General features: G+C 37.0%; 1 protein-coding gene across 2 annotated transcripts; it reads left to right on the top strand.

Moving 5' to 3' along the window:
• On the top strand, positions 6,449 to 12,645 carry LOC109706675 (probable galacturonosyltransferase 4). 2 transcript variants are annotated; one of them, XR_002215294.1, is made up of 9 exons: positions 6,449 to 6,797; positions 6,920 to 6,954; positions 7,161 to 7,269; positions 7,430 to 7,833; positions 8,803 to 9,071; positions 9,620 to 9,977; positions 10,660 to 11,235; positions 11,472 to 12,184; positions 12,274 to 12,645. XR_002215294.1 is itself a non-coding variant. In XM_020227622.1 (8 exons), exons 1-8 carry the CDS (start codon positions 6,686 to 6,688, stop codon positions 11,745 to 11,747), a joined length of 2,139 nt encoding a protein of 712 aa, XP_020083211.1. In that variant the 5' UTR covers positions 6,449 to 6,685; the 3' UTR covers positions 11,748 to 12,645. The 2 variants fall into 2 exon arrangements, 1 of the variants encoding a protein (XP_020083211.1); XM_020227622.1 differs by having other exon boundaries at positions 11,472 to 12,645.

Below are 14,846 nucleotides of genomic sequence, written 5' to 3' on the forward strand. Positions count from 1 at the left end.
TATATATAACTTAGTAATATTATTCATTATTATTAAAAAAATATTAATTTATATTTATAAAATATTAATAATATTATAATTTTTAAAACATATTAATTGGCGAGGCAGATTCGAGGGGTTGGGAAGGTGGGTGTGACGCCCTACTTCCAAGGGGTCATCCATTCTAAGATTACTCTTAATCCTAGCACGCTTAACTCTTTAACCTCTCGGACCTAGTTACCAGTAAAGAGGTTTAGGACTACTATATCTTATATATAAGATTATTTGGGATCTCATATTCTCCCATCCTTTAAGTTCTTATGTTCTCGTCAGATTCACACTCACAAGTTCAAGCAATGTGAGACTAGTCTCGTAAATCTTAACCGACCTTGTTGGGGAGCCGCACTCTATCGACAACAGTTATCAGTATGAGAATTTCACTCTCCCCGCTGTATAACCTGACTTAGCCGAGATTAATCTCACATTTTCGGCTGGTAATTGACTCTGATAATAATTGTAATGCTTGACTTTGCAAGGGGTCATCCATCCTAAAACTACTTTAACCCTAGCACGCTTAACTCTCTTAAACTCTTGAACTTAGTTACCATCCAAAATACTATAACTGGTTAAGTGATTTAGCCATATAGCATCTCGTATATAGGACTATCTCGGGTGTTATAGTGAAGCGGATTATGAGATATATTTTTTAACCCATCACAAATTCGGGATGGGAGGTGGGACAGAATTTTTATAGTCGAAGTGGGAGGCGGGACCGGACTCCTGCCTTCAGACCCGCCGCGTTTGCATTCCTAAACAATCACTGCATAGAGTTGTAATTTATTATTCAAAGTGTTATCTACGAGGTTGTTATTTGACCCCATCATGCACCTAGCAACTTCAATATTATTAACTTCAAAATACTAAGGCTCGGTTTGAGGTCCTAGGATAATCATATCGTATTGAATAATATTAAAGTTCCTTCACACAATTTCTGTTAGCCGAGTAATATTAGGCGGCCCTTAATACCAAATACAACCCTAGTTAATGGTTTAAAGTTACTCCTTTTTCACTTCATTAAACTCTTCATTGGATTCCATGGTCTTTCCATTTATAGCTTATCCTCACAGTAAATGAGCTACTTAATTGACCAATTAATCAAGCGAAGATATTCCACTGGCACCTGCGTTTCCTGCAGTAACTGCTAAAATTAGAGGCTCCCCACTTTTTGGTAGTCATGTGTATTAATTCGTGCAATTATTACCTCACTAAGTCAAATCAACAGTATTATCCAAAACTGATAATAATTATCATTAAATTTGAAAATCAAATTCTCATTTTTGTATATTGTACTTATTACATAATAAATATTTTTAATATCGTTGTATTACGCAATATCTTATAGCCTTATGGGATATGTAAAATTGGTAACTAAGCTCCTAATGGTTCACAAACTGGTCCCTTTTGCACGCATAAGCTGTCACCTTAAGGGAGCACAGGAGGGCCCACTCCTTTTCGATTGATCCAATTGTGCACGAGCTTACGACAGCTAATTATCAATAAATTTGTAATTAATGAGCTAATTAATGGTTGAAACTAATATTCAATAGTAATAATAATAATTGGTAATGATAATAATAATAATAATAATAAAGATAAGTATGAAACAGTAAGAGCTCCTAATCTCTCGTACAAATTGTGGTTTGTATTCGACCCGTGTACGGTGCATCCAGTTAATCACCCTTCTACGCGATCAAGCTAATCTTATGATTTTTTTTCTTTAGAGAGAAAGATAGAATGCTATTTGTTTCGTTTATTTTTTAAAAAAATAAATTTTTAGTTGAAAATATGAAACAACTAAGAATTTAGAATTTTGAATATTAATTATCAAGCCTTTAATCATTTACTCCAGAAACAGTCGGTTAATCGCATGATTGTTATATTCCACGGATCCAAATCTTTGATATGGACAAAATTTTAAGATTTTACATTGCACTTGTGAACAACTTTTAATGGTCTTCCAAAAGCTAGGTGGTGCATACCTTCCTAACTCTGTCGCAAATTACTATATGTGCCCCTATATTACGATTCATACCGTTAAATATTATTTAGACCATTTAAAAGTTTTAAAAATCAAATTTTATAATTTTTTAACATCATTTGTCTTACGATCAAAAAGTCATAAAATTGATAATTTTCTACGGTAGGTATGGGATACTTGTTAATTTAACAATGTAAAAAAATGGAATAGGCTAAATTATTGATAGAAAATTTTATTCACTATCTAGATAAAAATCAATAATTCTGATCGTAAATTGAAAAATCTGATCAATTATTTTTATGACGTCATTTGATTTTGATCGTTCATTTTATACCCGCTTAATAGATTTTATTATGATTTCGAAAAATTACGAAATTTATTTTTTACAAGTTTCAAATAGTCTAGATCATATCTAATGAAATAAACCGTCGATTAAGAAGCTTCATCATCAAAAATAATTTATAAGTATGAAAGGCTCTATACTTATAAAAATATAGTAGCCCCTCTCTCTCTCTCTCTCTCTCTCTCTCTCTATATATATATATATATATACACGCACACTCAAATTGGATGCGGTGCATGAGGATATTTGGATACACCGGGTACAGGCAACTATATCTCCCCAATCACGCAGAAGGAACCTCGTAACGGACGATTCTGACCCTCCCAACTCTCCACCTAACCGCGCACAGCAACGAGCAAGTTAATTCATCTCACAGGGGCAAAATCGGAATAGAAAAGTAAGTATGGTTTTACGAGCTTCGAGCGCCAATTGTATGCGCGGAGATGGTGAGCCATAAAAGGAAAGCGCTAAGTGCGCCCACAAAAGCCCACGAAACGATAACAAGGAAAGAGAGACTGAGAGAGAGAGTGTCGAGAGGTCCGCTTAAACGGGTTATCGGGTACAGCTTAGGGTCCGCGAAGCTCGAAAACCAAAGCACCTCGAGCTCCTACGGCTCTCTCTCTCTATATATATATGGAACCAAAGAAACCAACCGAAGGCATCGTCCCCTTATTGTTTCCTCGTGAGCGAACGCCGCATCGTCCGATCGAGCGAACTGAGGTACGAACACAATGTGTTTGCGTGCACGGTCGATCGATCTCTAATGCGAACAAAATTTTATGACTCATTTTATTTATTTATTTATTTATTTATTATATTTATTTATTTATTTATTTATTTATTTATTTATTATAATATAATGTTTGTGGATCGAAGGTGAATGGATCGTGAGAGCAAGAAGAAGCGAGGGAGGGAGGAGGACGCGGCGAGGGAGTCGAAGAACGCGAAGAAGCGCTATGAGGACGTGGCGGCGGAGGGGGTCCAATCGTGGGGCGACGCGTGTCGGCCGCCGCCGGGGGTGTTCGAGTTCCCGTGGGAGGGGAAGGGGGCGCGGGAGGGGCTGGTGGCGCTGGAATCGGACGGCTGGGACCTGCGCCACGTGTTCTTCTCGTCGCTCGTCGACGGCCAGCGCGCCACCATCGGCATCCCCGGGGACCGCCTCTGTCGGCCGAAGCCGGCCCCGATCGCCATCCCTGATGGCGATCCTCGGCCGTCCAATGACGCCGACGCCGACGCGGAGTGCATCTGGGCCGCCGCGCTCCGCGAGCCCCTCGTCCCTATCGTGTGCACCGGAGGAGAGAGAAAGATGGGCTAAGCGAATGTGGCTGCAGTGGCGGCGGCGGCGGTGAAGTGATAGAGGTCATCATTCCTCTCTCTCTCTCTTTCTATTCTTATCATAAAATTATCATAAAATTAGGAAAAATAGTCCAAGTGTCGTCATATAGTGGAGATATATAAGTGCTAAATAGTTTTGAAAATGTCAATTGGAGCATTTCTGTAGAATACCAAACAATATATATTTGAGTTACAAACAAAAACTGTTTTAGATTTTTTTTTTTTTTTTTTTTTTTTTTTTTTGGGAGGGGTGGTGGGGAGGAGGAGTAAAGCAGAAGCTCTAGCCAACAGGAACATGGAAAATCTATCGACACTGTAAGATGACAATGAAGGAAACAAATTAATGTTTTCCTCTTTAGTTGCATTCTGAGTATTTTGCATGAAATGTTGAGTTTTATAGATTGTAATATTGTTTGCAGTGAGTAGATCAATTATTTTTACTGCACAATTTTGCATCAGGTCGTAGCGTATCTGTTGCATTCTTAGTAATTGGATAATAGAGAAAATATTGGTTCAATGTGCGTGCAGTTTGGGCAAATGGACGGATCAAATTTCTTATCAATCGTGACACATCGAATGGCCATGCACGTTTATACGTTATTCGACGTGCTAAATCTGCTGTGCAAAGATAAGGAAGGCTATATCTGCTGTGCGAAGATATCGAAGTATTTAATGACTGAATCATTTTCGAATCATTGGCGGCACGTCCAATGAATGCACGGCTGCACGTATCTTCGAGGTTCAGTAACGCAAATGCGCATATTTGGTCTTTCTCTATCAAATATATATATATATACCTATTTATAAATAAGTTCATACGTGTGTGTACGTAGTACACCGTGGACGATTAACGGTAATAACGGTTAAATTGAAGAGCTTTGTGCAGTAGATCTCCTGGCTATAAATAAGTGAATTTGCGCGAACGATAGCTGCAGTTAATGAAAGGCAAGAAACGACTTCGTTATCCATGAAATAATTACGATAAGCGGCGGCACGTCCAATGAACGCACCTCTGTGCGTATCTTTGAGGCTCAGTGACGTAAATGCGCATTTTTTTGTCGCTTCCAAAAATAACCTAGCTATAAAAGAAGTGAATATGCGTGTTTAGTACACCGTGGAGGAATAACGGTATTAACGATTTAACTGTGGCACTTTGCATATATATCTCCAAATATAAATGTGCAAAATGGGCATAACAAGCATCTTTGATCATTCTACTCAAGTAGTCACTTATGATCAATAACTTGTGAATTTCCTCTTGTTACTGTTGATATAGGTCATTTTCATAATTCGATATTGAGAGATCATTAGAGCCTCGCTTATTTGGGAGAAAATGACTTCAACAAAAAGAAACTCAACCTTAAAAAGCCTTTGGGGGCCACTTAGATGCAGTTTTTGATTATTCTAGCTAGGAGTTGGCTCCTATTCCAAGTTCATATATAGTGTCTTATATAGTTCCTAGTTTATCCTCACTTTTGTGCAAAGAAGAGATAACCTTCACTATTGAGAATGATAAAATATTACGAACTAACAAAAGTAACTTCCTCAACTATTCAGGGGAGAATTGGTTGATTGTAATAAAAAAGATTCTTCGTTTTGGATTATATTGTACAGATAAGTAATCATCGGAGAGGAAGATGATCGTTGAGTAATAGAGTGTAAAACCTCTTGTTTTAGACGTACTATATATCATGCGCCTACGTACGCACTACACCAAAAGGAACTTTTTGTGGCAATTATTTAGCGGTGATTATCAAACGGCCGCTATTACTATTATTTTATTACCCTTTAGCGGCAATTATTTTCAAATATATAGTTTTAACCTACTCATGTTTATATATTAAATATAATCCTAACCCAACCTAAACCTAACCCAACTCACCCGAACCCTCGCCCTCTCTCTATCGCGAGCGTATCTCCCCCACCCCGCCCNCTGTGCCCTGTCGCTTGGCCTCCCCTTCTTCTTCTTCGCCGTTGTCTTCTTCTCCGCATCCAGCCCGACCCCGTTCGCCGCGGCCGCTGCCGCCGCGGTGACGGGATCGGGCTGGGGGCCCGCGGCGGCGGAGGAGAAGAGGAGGGGGTCGCGGGCGGTGGAGAGGAGTGTGAGGAGGGGGGCGACGGTGAAGAAGAATGGTGAGGAGGGAGACGACGGTGAAAAATACATTTTAAGGATTAAATCTTATCTATGTTGTTACATCAATAATTTATAAAAATAATATATTTGTGGGGGGACTGTTGCAGTAGAGGCTAAAATAAGTGATTTTATATTTTTAACGTCCAAATTTTTATTCTTGTTAATTTTATTGCTATTGAAAATTTTTTTTATAATAATTATTTCATCTGTGATACATGTATATCTCTCAAATCAATTCATGGTTACAACTAATTAAGGATATAATATAATTAATTTAAATTTATACAATTTTAAAATATTATTTACATATGTTTATACAAAGATAAGAATTCAATTAACTGTTATTTATTTCTATTAAGTTTACATACGAGATGAAAATTTTAGCCCACTTGTTATCCTCTTGTGGTCTTTATAAGCAATCTAGTGGAATGCCCAAAACACCCTCAAAATTCCACAAAAGACAAGCGCTCAACGGAGGATAAGGTAGTAAATCTAACATCGAAGCCACGTGGCACCCGATCCTTTTCCCACGTCACATCTCAGTCGCTCATTTCGCGATCTTAAAACGTTAAGCAAAGCGCGGCGTTTTCGCTAAAATAGCAAGGAAATTTAATTTCCTCTCATAAAAAGGGACAAAAAAAAAGAAAAGAAAATTGCAGTACAACGTAGATCCAGAGAGAGAGAGAGAGAGAGAGAGAGAGAGAGATGTAGAGAGCAGCTACTCGCAACAACGAAGAAGAAACAGAGCTCGAGAAGCGATTTGTAGAAGCAATTTTGGGGGGCATTATTTACCGCTTTTGCGTCGCCAAGAAGCGCTTCTGGGGGTCGTCGGGAGCGGAGGAGATGAGGTGCTAACATGGCGACGAGGAAGAGCAAGAGGAGGACGGTTTTGGGCTTTCTCCTTCTCTCCGTTCTCGCCCCCATCGTTCTCTACACCGATAGGATCACCAAGTTCTCCAATTCAATCCGTAAGTGTTCGATTCGATTGGAAGAGGCCGAAAAGTACGATCTCGATCGGTGTTCTCTTTCTTTTTTGGTGTTAAATGGTGGTTTTTATTTTTAAATTTAAATTTTATTTTATTTTTTGCAGCAAATAGCGATTTTGGTCGTGAAATTCCGAATCGGGTAAGTTCCCTTTTTTTTTTTTTTTTCCCTGCTCTTTAATTTTGTTACATTCGCTCTCTGTTTTTAAAATCGTGAAGAAAATGCTGTTCTTTTTTTGGTCTATTTCCTCTAGGTTTCCGTGAAATTTTAGTTGATTATTCTACTAGTTTATGCTAAAAATGTATTCATTTGGGTGGTTAATTTTGATGCGAACGATCTGGTTGTAGGTGTCCTTTGATTCTCTTCAAGAACCCGTTCGGATTGTTCATTCTAAGAGCAATGCCGATGCGATCTCAGCTCGATCGGTGATCGGATTCACTGCATTAACAGCTAACGGTGAGGTTCCCTCTTTCCCTCATTATCAAGTAATTAGTTTCCCCCAAATTATGACGCTTCATTCTAATTTGTGGTTTTTGACGAGAATAGAACAGTAAAAGGGCGTTTTTTTAACGGAGTAAGGGTTAAGGTTTGATTGAGTGCCACGTTTTCTGTATAGAATTGCCACGTGGGATCTCAGACGAGCATAAGAGCCGAGTATTATCGGCTACCTACGATGAAGGGAAGCAGTTGGAAAGAGACAGCTCAGATGAGAAAGTCGATGCAACAGATCAGGAAAAGGAGAGGGGATTAGACAAAGTCGGAGATCAAGAACATAAGAGTCGGGCTTTATCGGTGATGGATGAGGGGATTCAATTGGAAAAGGAGGGCATAATTGAGCAAGTGGTAAGATCGGCGAATCTTGCAGAGGGGGAGAAGAATATGGAGAATAATGAGGGCACTCAATCAGAAAACAAGGGCATGATTGAGCAAGCGGCAAGCCGAGAAAGCGACAAGAAGCCTGAGATGGAAGAAAAGAACAAAGAGAAGAAGATTGAAGCTCCGACTTTTCCATGGAAGCAGGTAATTGGGCCTATCAAATTTCATTATAGTCTTTAGCTTCTATGCGGATGGAACTTTTAACTAATTCCTTGGACTAAGATGAAAGAATGAGATTTCCGAATTTGACTATAGTTATGTGACTTGGTCATCAAAGCTAAATAATTTCATGTACCTGTCTTTGCAGAGATAACTTCATCATATTATAGTTTCTCTTTTTTATTTGGGTAAACACTAAACACTATATTTGTGTAATATTGGAGATATGTCATCATATTTTTGCGTCATTTGTTTCAAGATTTGATTGTAGAATTTCAATACAACCAGTGAAGATAATTTGGAAGTAAAATTATTTTCTTTTTACTGGAGGTTGCTCTGAGCGCCATTTATTATCCTTTTTCTGATGGACTTATCCCTTAAAATTTAATTTTGTTATTTGATGAGTCAATGACTACAAAGAGGACGTGAAAGGTATCTTAATTAGCTGCCCTATTGTCTTAGAAGAGAGGCAAACTGTTGTTGCATTTATGTTCTGTGTCAATTTAGCCCCTTCAGCAAATTATGCCAACTCTGCGGTGATTAAGACCCTTTGAATGTCTCTAAAGGGGTTTCCAGAAAAATATTGTTGGGGGTGGTGAGAATTGTATTTTGACCCAAGGTTTTGTTCTATTCTCCTGTCATGCATATTTTCTTATTATCTAATCACTATCCGTATTATATTTGTTAGTCTTTACTTTCTGGATTGACCAATTGATGTGGTTTAATTGAATCTTTATCAGTTTTTGACCATTCATCTACTCATTGAGGAAATATAGCTTTCGGCTTAGGGGTTTTTTTTTTTTTTTGTCCTGGAGAATTGGCCTACATCTTGTCTCTCCTGATGCTTGATTTCTTCTTTTTTTCCCCCTTTTTTTGGCTTTTGAAATCTGTTGCTTGAATACCCTCTTTTTCTTTCCTAATTTATTCATTACTACATTTTGCTCTATTATCCAGGGAAATAAGGATGGAAAGCCATCTGAACTAGTTCCTTCTCAAGTTCGTACTCGAAAGCATAGGAGGAGATCCACTAATAATGACCGTAGTGGTGCCACGACTTTACCTGATGTTAGAGTGCGCCAACTTAAGGATCAATTAGTAAAGGCAAAGGTTTATCTTGGCCTTTGTAGAAGCAATACCAACTTCGTCAGGGAGCTTCAAGCTCGGATAAGAGATGTTGAACGAGCACTTGGCGATGCAACCAAGGACTCAGAATTACATAAGAAGTACGTTTTTTGGTTTCACTAATTAGTGTTTTGACCTTGTAACCTTACATCGCCTGTTATTGGTTTGCTTTGTTGTGAAAAAATTTCACTAATTGTCATTGGTTTGCTATGACCTAGTAACCTTTTATCCCTCCTTTTCCCCTTTGATCAACGTGCTGTTTGACTTCAGATAATTCTTTCCAAACTTAACCATCATTGTAACTTTTCTGATGGAATATCTACAGCTTAATAATAGAATTTTTCAAAGTTTTTGACAGGAACTTTTTGAGGGAACTTTTAAAATTGAATAAAAAAAATTTAGTTGAGAAGTTTAGATCCAAAAAATTTAGTTGGAGGTTCTGTTTGAAAATGCAGTTGTGGATGTATACGCAAATTTTGCATTTTCTATAGTTTGCTAGTTTAGAATATGTTTAGTCTGATTAACAAGTTAAAACATTTGAGATTAGTTTTAACATTTACACCTAGTAGCTCTTTTTTATATTGTGTTGCATTAATCAGTTCACGTGTACACCTAGTAGCTCTTTTTTATATTGTGTTGCATTAATCAGTTCACGTGAGAAACTTCGGGCGATGGAGGAAACATTGGCCAAGGGGAAGCAAATTCAAGAAAACTGCTCTGCTGTTATCAACAAACTCCAGGCGATTCTTCACTCCACTGAGGAACAGCTCAATGCACATAAGAAACAGGCTATCTATTTAACACAGCTAGCAGCAAAAACTCTACCAAAAGGCCTCCACTGTCTTCCCCTGAGACTCACCACCGAATTTTATATTTCAAATGTCAGCCAGGAGGAGTTTCCAACTCAAGAAAAGTTGGAAGACCCCAAACTCTATCATTATGCACTCTTCTCTGACAATGTTTTAGCTGCAGCAGTGGTTGTGAATTCTACTGTCTTGCATGCTAAGGTAAGCTATATGACTTATACAGCTACAAACGAACCAGACCAGATCCAAGTTGAGCCAAAAACTGTGCTGCTTAGTGTTTTTTTTACCGTGGCGTCTAATATAGCTTCTCCTTCAAAAAGCATGAACTTCTAGAAACTAGGTGTTTTGGCTGATAATAATTTTGAAGCTTTTGTGGTGATGAAAAGCTAAAATGAGATTTTGAGCCCCTAAAGTAGAAGGTCTAATTTGAGGCATCTCCTTTGTCTACGGGCAAGTAGCTTTTGAATAGGTTGTAATGAAAAACTTGTTACTGCTTCTTCAGACAGCTTTATTTAAATTGTGCTTCTACTTGGACGCTCCAGTGGAGCTAAGCTTTAGAATTTGGGGATATTTGAACTCTGCCTGAAGCTTATAAACTATGCTTAGTCTTGTCTTGTTAATTTTTGAATTGAGCCTTTCGATCTGGAATTAGTGTGAATTTCTTGCTTGTGTTCATCTTGCTTATTGGGTTAAGGCTTAAAATATAGGTTGACATTGTCTTCTCCTACAAGCTATTCAAGCTACACAGAGCTTTTACGAGTCAAAGTCCTAGTTGCTCACTATCAGCTTTACTTGTTCCCAGCGTTATTGATTGCGCTTTTCTTACCATTTCCATCAATAAGAGATGATATTTATTTATGATTTGACCTTTATTTTCTTGCAGAACCCAGAGAACCATGTCTTCCACATTGTCACTGATAGACTTAATTATGCAGCCATGAAAATGTGGTTTTTAGCTAACCCGCCAGGCAAAGCGACCATCCAGATTCGGAATGTTGAAGAGTTCACATGGCTAAATTCCAGCTATAGTCCGGTTCTGAAGCAGCTTGGGTCAAAATCCATGATTGATTACTACTTTAAGACTCATCGAGCTATCTCTGATGAAAACTTGAAGTTCCGAAACCCTAAATACCTCTCCATCCTGAATCATCTTAGATTTTATTTACCCGAGATATTCCCTAAGCTTGATAAAGTGCTTTTCTTAGACGATGATGTTGTAGTCCAACGGGACCTTACTGCCCTTTGGTCTATTGATCTCAAAGGGAAAGTTAATGGTGCGGTTGAGACTTGTGGCGAGAGCTTTCACAGGTTTGATAGATATCTCAACTTCTCAAATCCTCTCATTGCCGAAAATTTCAACCCTCGGGCTTGTGGATGGGCTTATGGCATGAATATATTTGACTTGGTTGAGTGGAGAAAGCAGAACATAACTGATGTCTACCACTCTTGGCAGAAGCTGGTAAATTGCATTAATCGCTTACATAACCATGCAACTAGTTACTATCTTTTGTACGTTTTTGTCCTTTTTGTGTGCATTTCCTGGGTTTTGGTGGAAAATTCTTTGCTTATGGTCATGTCTCACACTTAAATTTCAACTGAGTTACTCAAACCTTTTTTTAATCTTTTATTAGGTATAATTTATGCTTGTCATTACATCATGCTTTGAACCTGAATTCTGGTGTTTACTATATGCAGAACCAGGACAGACTATTGTGGAAATTGGGAACTCTTCCTGCTGGTCTTGTTACTTTCTGGAATCGCACTTTGCCCCTCGATCGGTCGTGGCATGTTTTGGGTCTTGGTTATAACCCAAACATTCGCCAAGAGGATATCAAAAAGGCGGCAGTAATACACTATAATGGCAACATGAAACCTTGGTTAGAGATTGGATTGCCCAAGTATCGCAGTTACTGGTCCAAGTATGTGGATTTCAACCAAGTTTTCCTAAGGGAATGCAACGTAAATTTCTAAAAAGTTGAGGGTGTCCTTATATTTCTTTCTTAGTAGGCCTTGTGGATGTATATTCAGCGGAAGGTTTAGTTCTTTCCCTCAGCTTTTCTTTTCTCCACTTTCAATAACATGTTTAGATTTATTCTTTGTGCTCTAGAAATGTAAATTTGCTAGAGCTTCTATTCTTGTCATCCTTTGCTCTTCTCCTTTGCAGAGATGCATGCAGCAGAAATTGTACATTGTACATTAAATCATAATAGCGATAAAAACATGTAGGATTTATAACTTATAGTACAGTATCTTTGAATCCTTTTAAAGTTGGTGTTGCTGCTGCTTTGCAATAATTAGTAACTCCTCTTATTCTGCTATTATTCCTTTCCTACTCTGCTTTGCCTTTTTGCGAGCCGTGAAGCATCAAAGTGGCTGTGCATTTTCAAACTAGGCCTAAGTAGTATAAAGTGAGTAAGTGACCGTTCGCCTGTTCTCCCAACTTGGCATCTTTGATTACGGTGGCCATTTATCGGAGTGGGCGCCGGTTTGGCTGCAGGAATTGTGATCGAGGAGGCGATCAGTGCTGTGGAAAGTGGCCGAGGGAGTGGCAGTGACAGCAGTGACAGCAGCGGCGGTGGCGGCGGCGCTGGCGGCTGTGGTGGTGGATATGATGGTGGCAACGGCGACGGCGGTGGATGTGGAGGCGGTGGTGGATGTAGCAGCGGCGGAGGATGTGGTGGTTGAGACTTGAGAATCGAGCAGTGCATTTATATCTATTATTATTATTTGAAAATACTTTTTACGGTTTTTTCTCTCTTTTTTGCATGGATTATTTCTGTACCAGCAGTAAGATTGGGGCTGGATTTTTGAGTGTTGATGCTTTGACGCTGTTTCTGAAATTTGAGGATGCTTCTTTTTTATTTTGTAACTTAAATTTGATTAATTCATCTCGACAAATGAAAGTTATTTTTTTTAATTTTTTTAATGAACGAAATTGCACTAGTAAGCAGAGAAATTATTTTCATAAATTTGAAAAGTTCCTGGGTATAATGTTGCACCAAATATGCCCTCTTAATGAGGACCCAAAAATGACTGTTTCTTTTTATAATTACATGTTCCAAAGTGTTATATTGACTCGAGGGATTGTGGGCATTGTCCAAAAGTTTATGTAATTATGGTAATAAACTTAGAGATTGTTACATTTGATATGATCTGTATTATTTAAAATATGCAGAAAAGTAAATCACAAATGTCAGAGCACTTTAGTCCTAAGATCAACTGTTTCAATATTTTAAGAACTAGGCTAATATACTATTAATAGCACCAAGTCATTGGTGCTATCAAGTTTTTGGCCATTGGATTAAGAGATGTGCGGTTAGGATGATGCGGGCCCCTTAGGGTTGAGTGGGTGGTTGGTTGAATAGTATGATCTAACGGATGAAAACAATCAAAAGGGTAGATCTAACGGCGGAAAACTTGGTAACATCAAGTGCTTCGTGCTATTGATAGCATAGCAGCCAGACTCATATTTTAATGTCAAATTTCTTTTACTTTAAGACCAGATGGTGTTACGCTTTTTGAAACTTTTTCACATTAAATAATTAAATTATTTAGTTGCAAACGTAATTAGCTGCCGAAAGGTAACATAATTTATATTGAGTATCATATGTATAAAGAATTCTTATAAAAATATATTACTATCATTTCACGCACCCTCACTAATCCCCCAAAATTATAATATTTTTAGAAGTATTTCAGTATAATTTCGCATATAATATATTAACCTAAGTATGCCTCCCCTCTCTCTCTCTCTCTCTCTCTCTCTCTCCCTCTCTCTCTCTTAAGTATGCAGCCCCCCAATTTTCATAATTTGCATAAGGATACTTTATATATAAAAAATATAGTGCTCTCTCAACTCTTGAGTTTTTTCTTTTAAATTTAGTATCTTCATAACTTTTAATTATTTTAAATAAATTTTTTATTTAATTAAATTAAAGATTATATTAAAATTAATAGTTCGGTCAACTAATAGTCATTTATTGTCACAATTATATTTAGTAAAAATTAAGAAATTAAATTATTTATTGAATTACTATTAGATTTAATAAATTTCAAAGTTATTTGAGTGAAATAATATAAATAAAATAATTAGAAGTTAACTAAGTATAAATAAAACAGGGGTAATGCTTTTTTACACTAATTATTTAGCCAATATATTTTTTCATCAAAATTTTGACTAGGTAAATTTTGTTTATTTGTTAAAATTTTGATTTGTATATATTTTGGTCCCCTCATAATCAAGTGCTAGTTTCGTCCCTGTAAGTGCGATCGCCCTTATGCTTATAAGTCGTTTTCGATGATAGAGCTTCCGAATCGACGATTCATATCATTAAACGTTATCTAGAGTATTTAAAACTTCTATAAATCAAATTTTATAATTTTTTGATATTATTTATTACGATCAAAAAATTTCAAAATTGATAATTTTTAACGGCCAGTATGAAATACTTACTAGTTTAACGGTATAAAAGAATCGAAATCAATTGAATTTTTGATAAAAAATTTTATTTACTATCTAAATAGAGATCAATAACTCAAATCTTAAATTAAAGGATCCGATTATCTATTTTTAGGACATCATTCGATTTTGACCATTCATTTTATGTCGGTTTGATAGATTTTATTATGATTTCGAAAAATTACGAAACATATTTTTTAAAAATTTCAAATATCGTATATCATATTTAACCGAATGAATCGTCAATTCGAAAGTTCTATTATTAATAAATAACTTATAAGTACGAAAAAGTTTGATACTCATAAAAGTATAGTAGTCTTACTTTATATATATATATATATATATATAGTCCGTTTTCAGTGTCTCTCTGTATATTGATACAGAGCGATAGCATAAAATTTCTCTGACTTTGAGCGAAATTTGTGTAAAATTCACAAGCTGAAGCAATTTCAATTTAAATAGGAGAAATTAAGATGGCTAGGTTTCTTGCTGATCGAGTTGGTTGACTACAACAACAATTCGAGCACGGTAAAAATGCGCAATACATGTTAAAATTAGGCCATCAATTCACGAAGGTTATCAAAATATTTAAAATAATAATAAAAAATAAA

Source organism: Ananas comosus, linkage group 2 (assembly GCF_001540865.1).
Source record: "Ananas comosus cultivar F153 linkage group 2, ASM154086v1, whole genome shotgun sequence".
Taxonomy (NCBI): domain Eukaryota; kingdom Viridiplantae; phylum Streptophyta; class Magnoliopsida; order Poales; family Bromeliaceae; genus Ananas; species Ananas comosus.

Coding starts and splice junctions, on each gene's coding strand:
- LOC109706675 (XM_020227622.1), top strand. CDS start 6,686: ATGGCGACGAGGAAGAGCAAGAGGAGGACGGTTTTGGGCTTTCTCCTT. Junction 7,270..7,429: donor CACTGCATTAACAGCTAACG/GTGAGGTTCCCT, acceptor TTTTCTGTATAG/AATTGCCACGTGGGATCTCA. Junction 9,072..9,619: donor GACTCAGAATTACATAAGAA/GTACGTTTTTTG, acceptor TGCATTAATCAG/TTCACGTGAGAAACTTCGGG.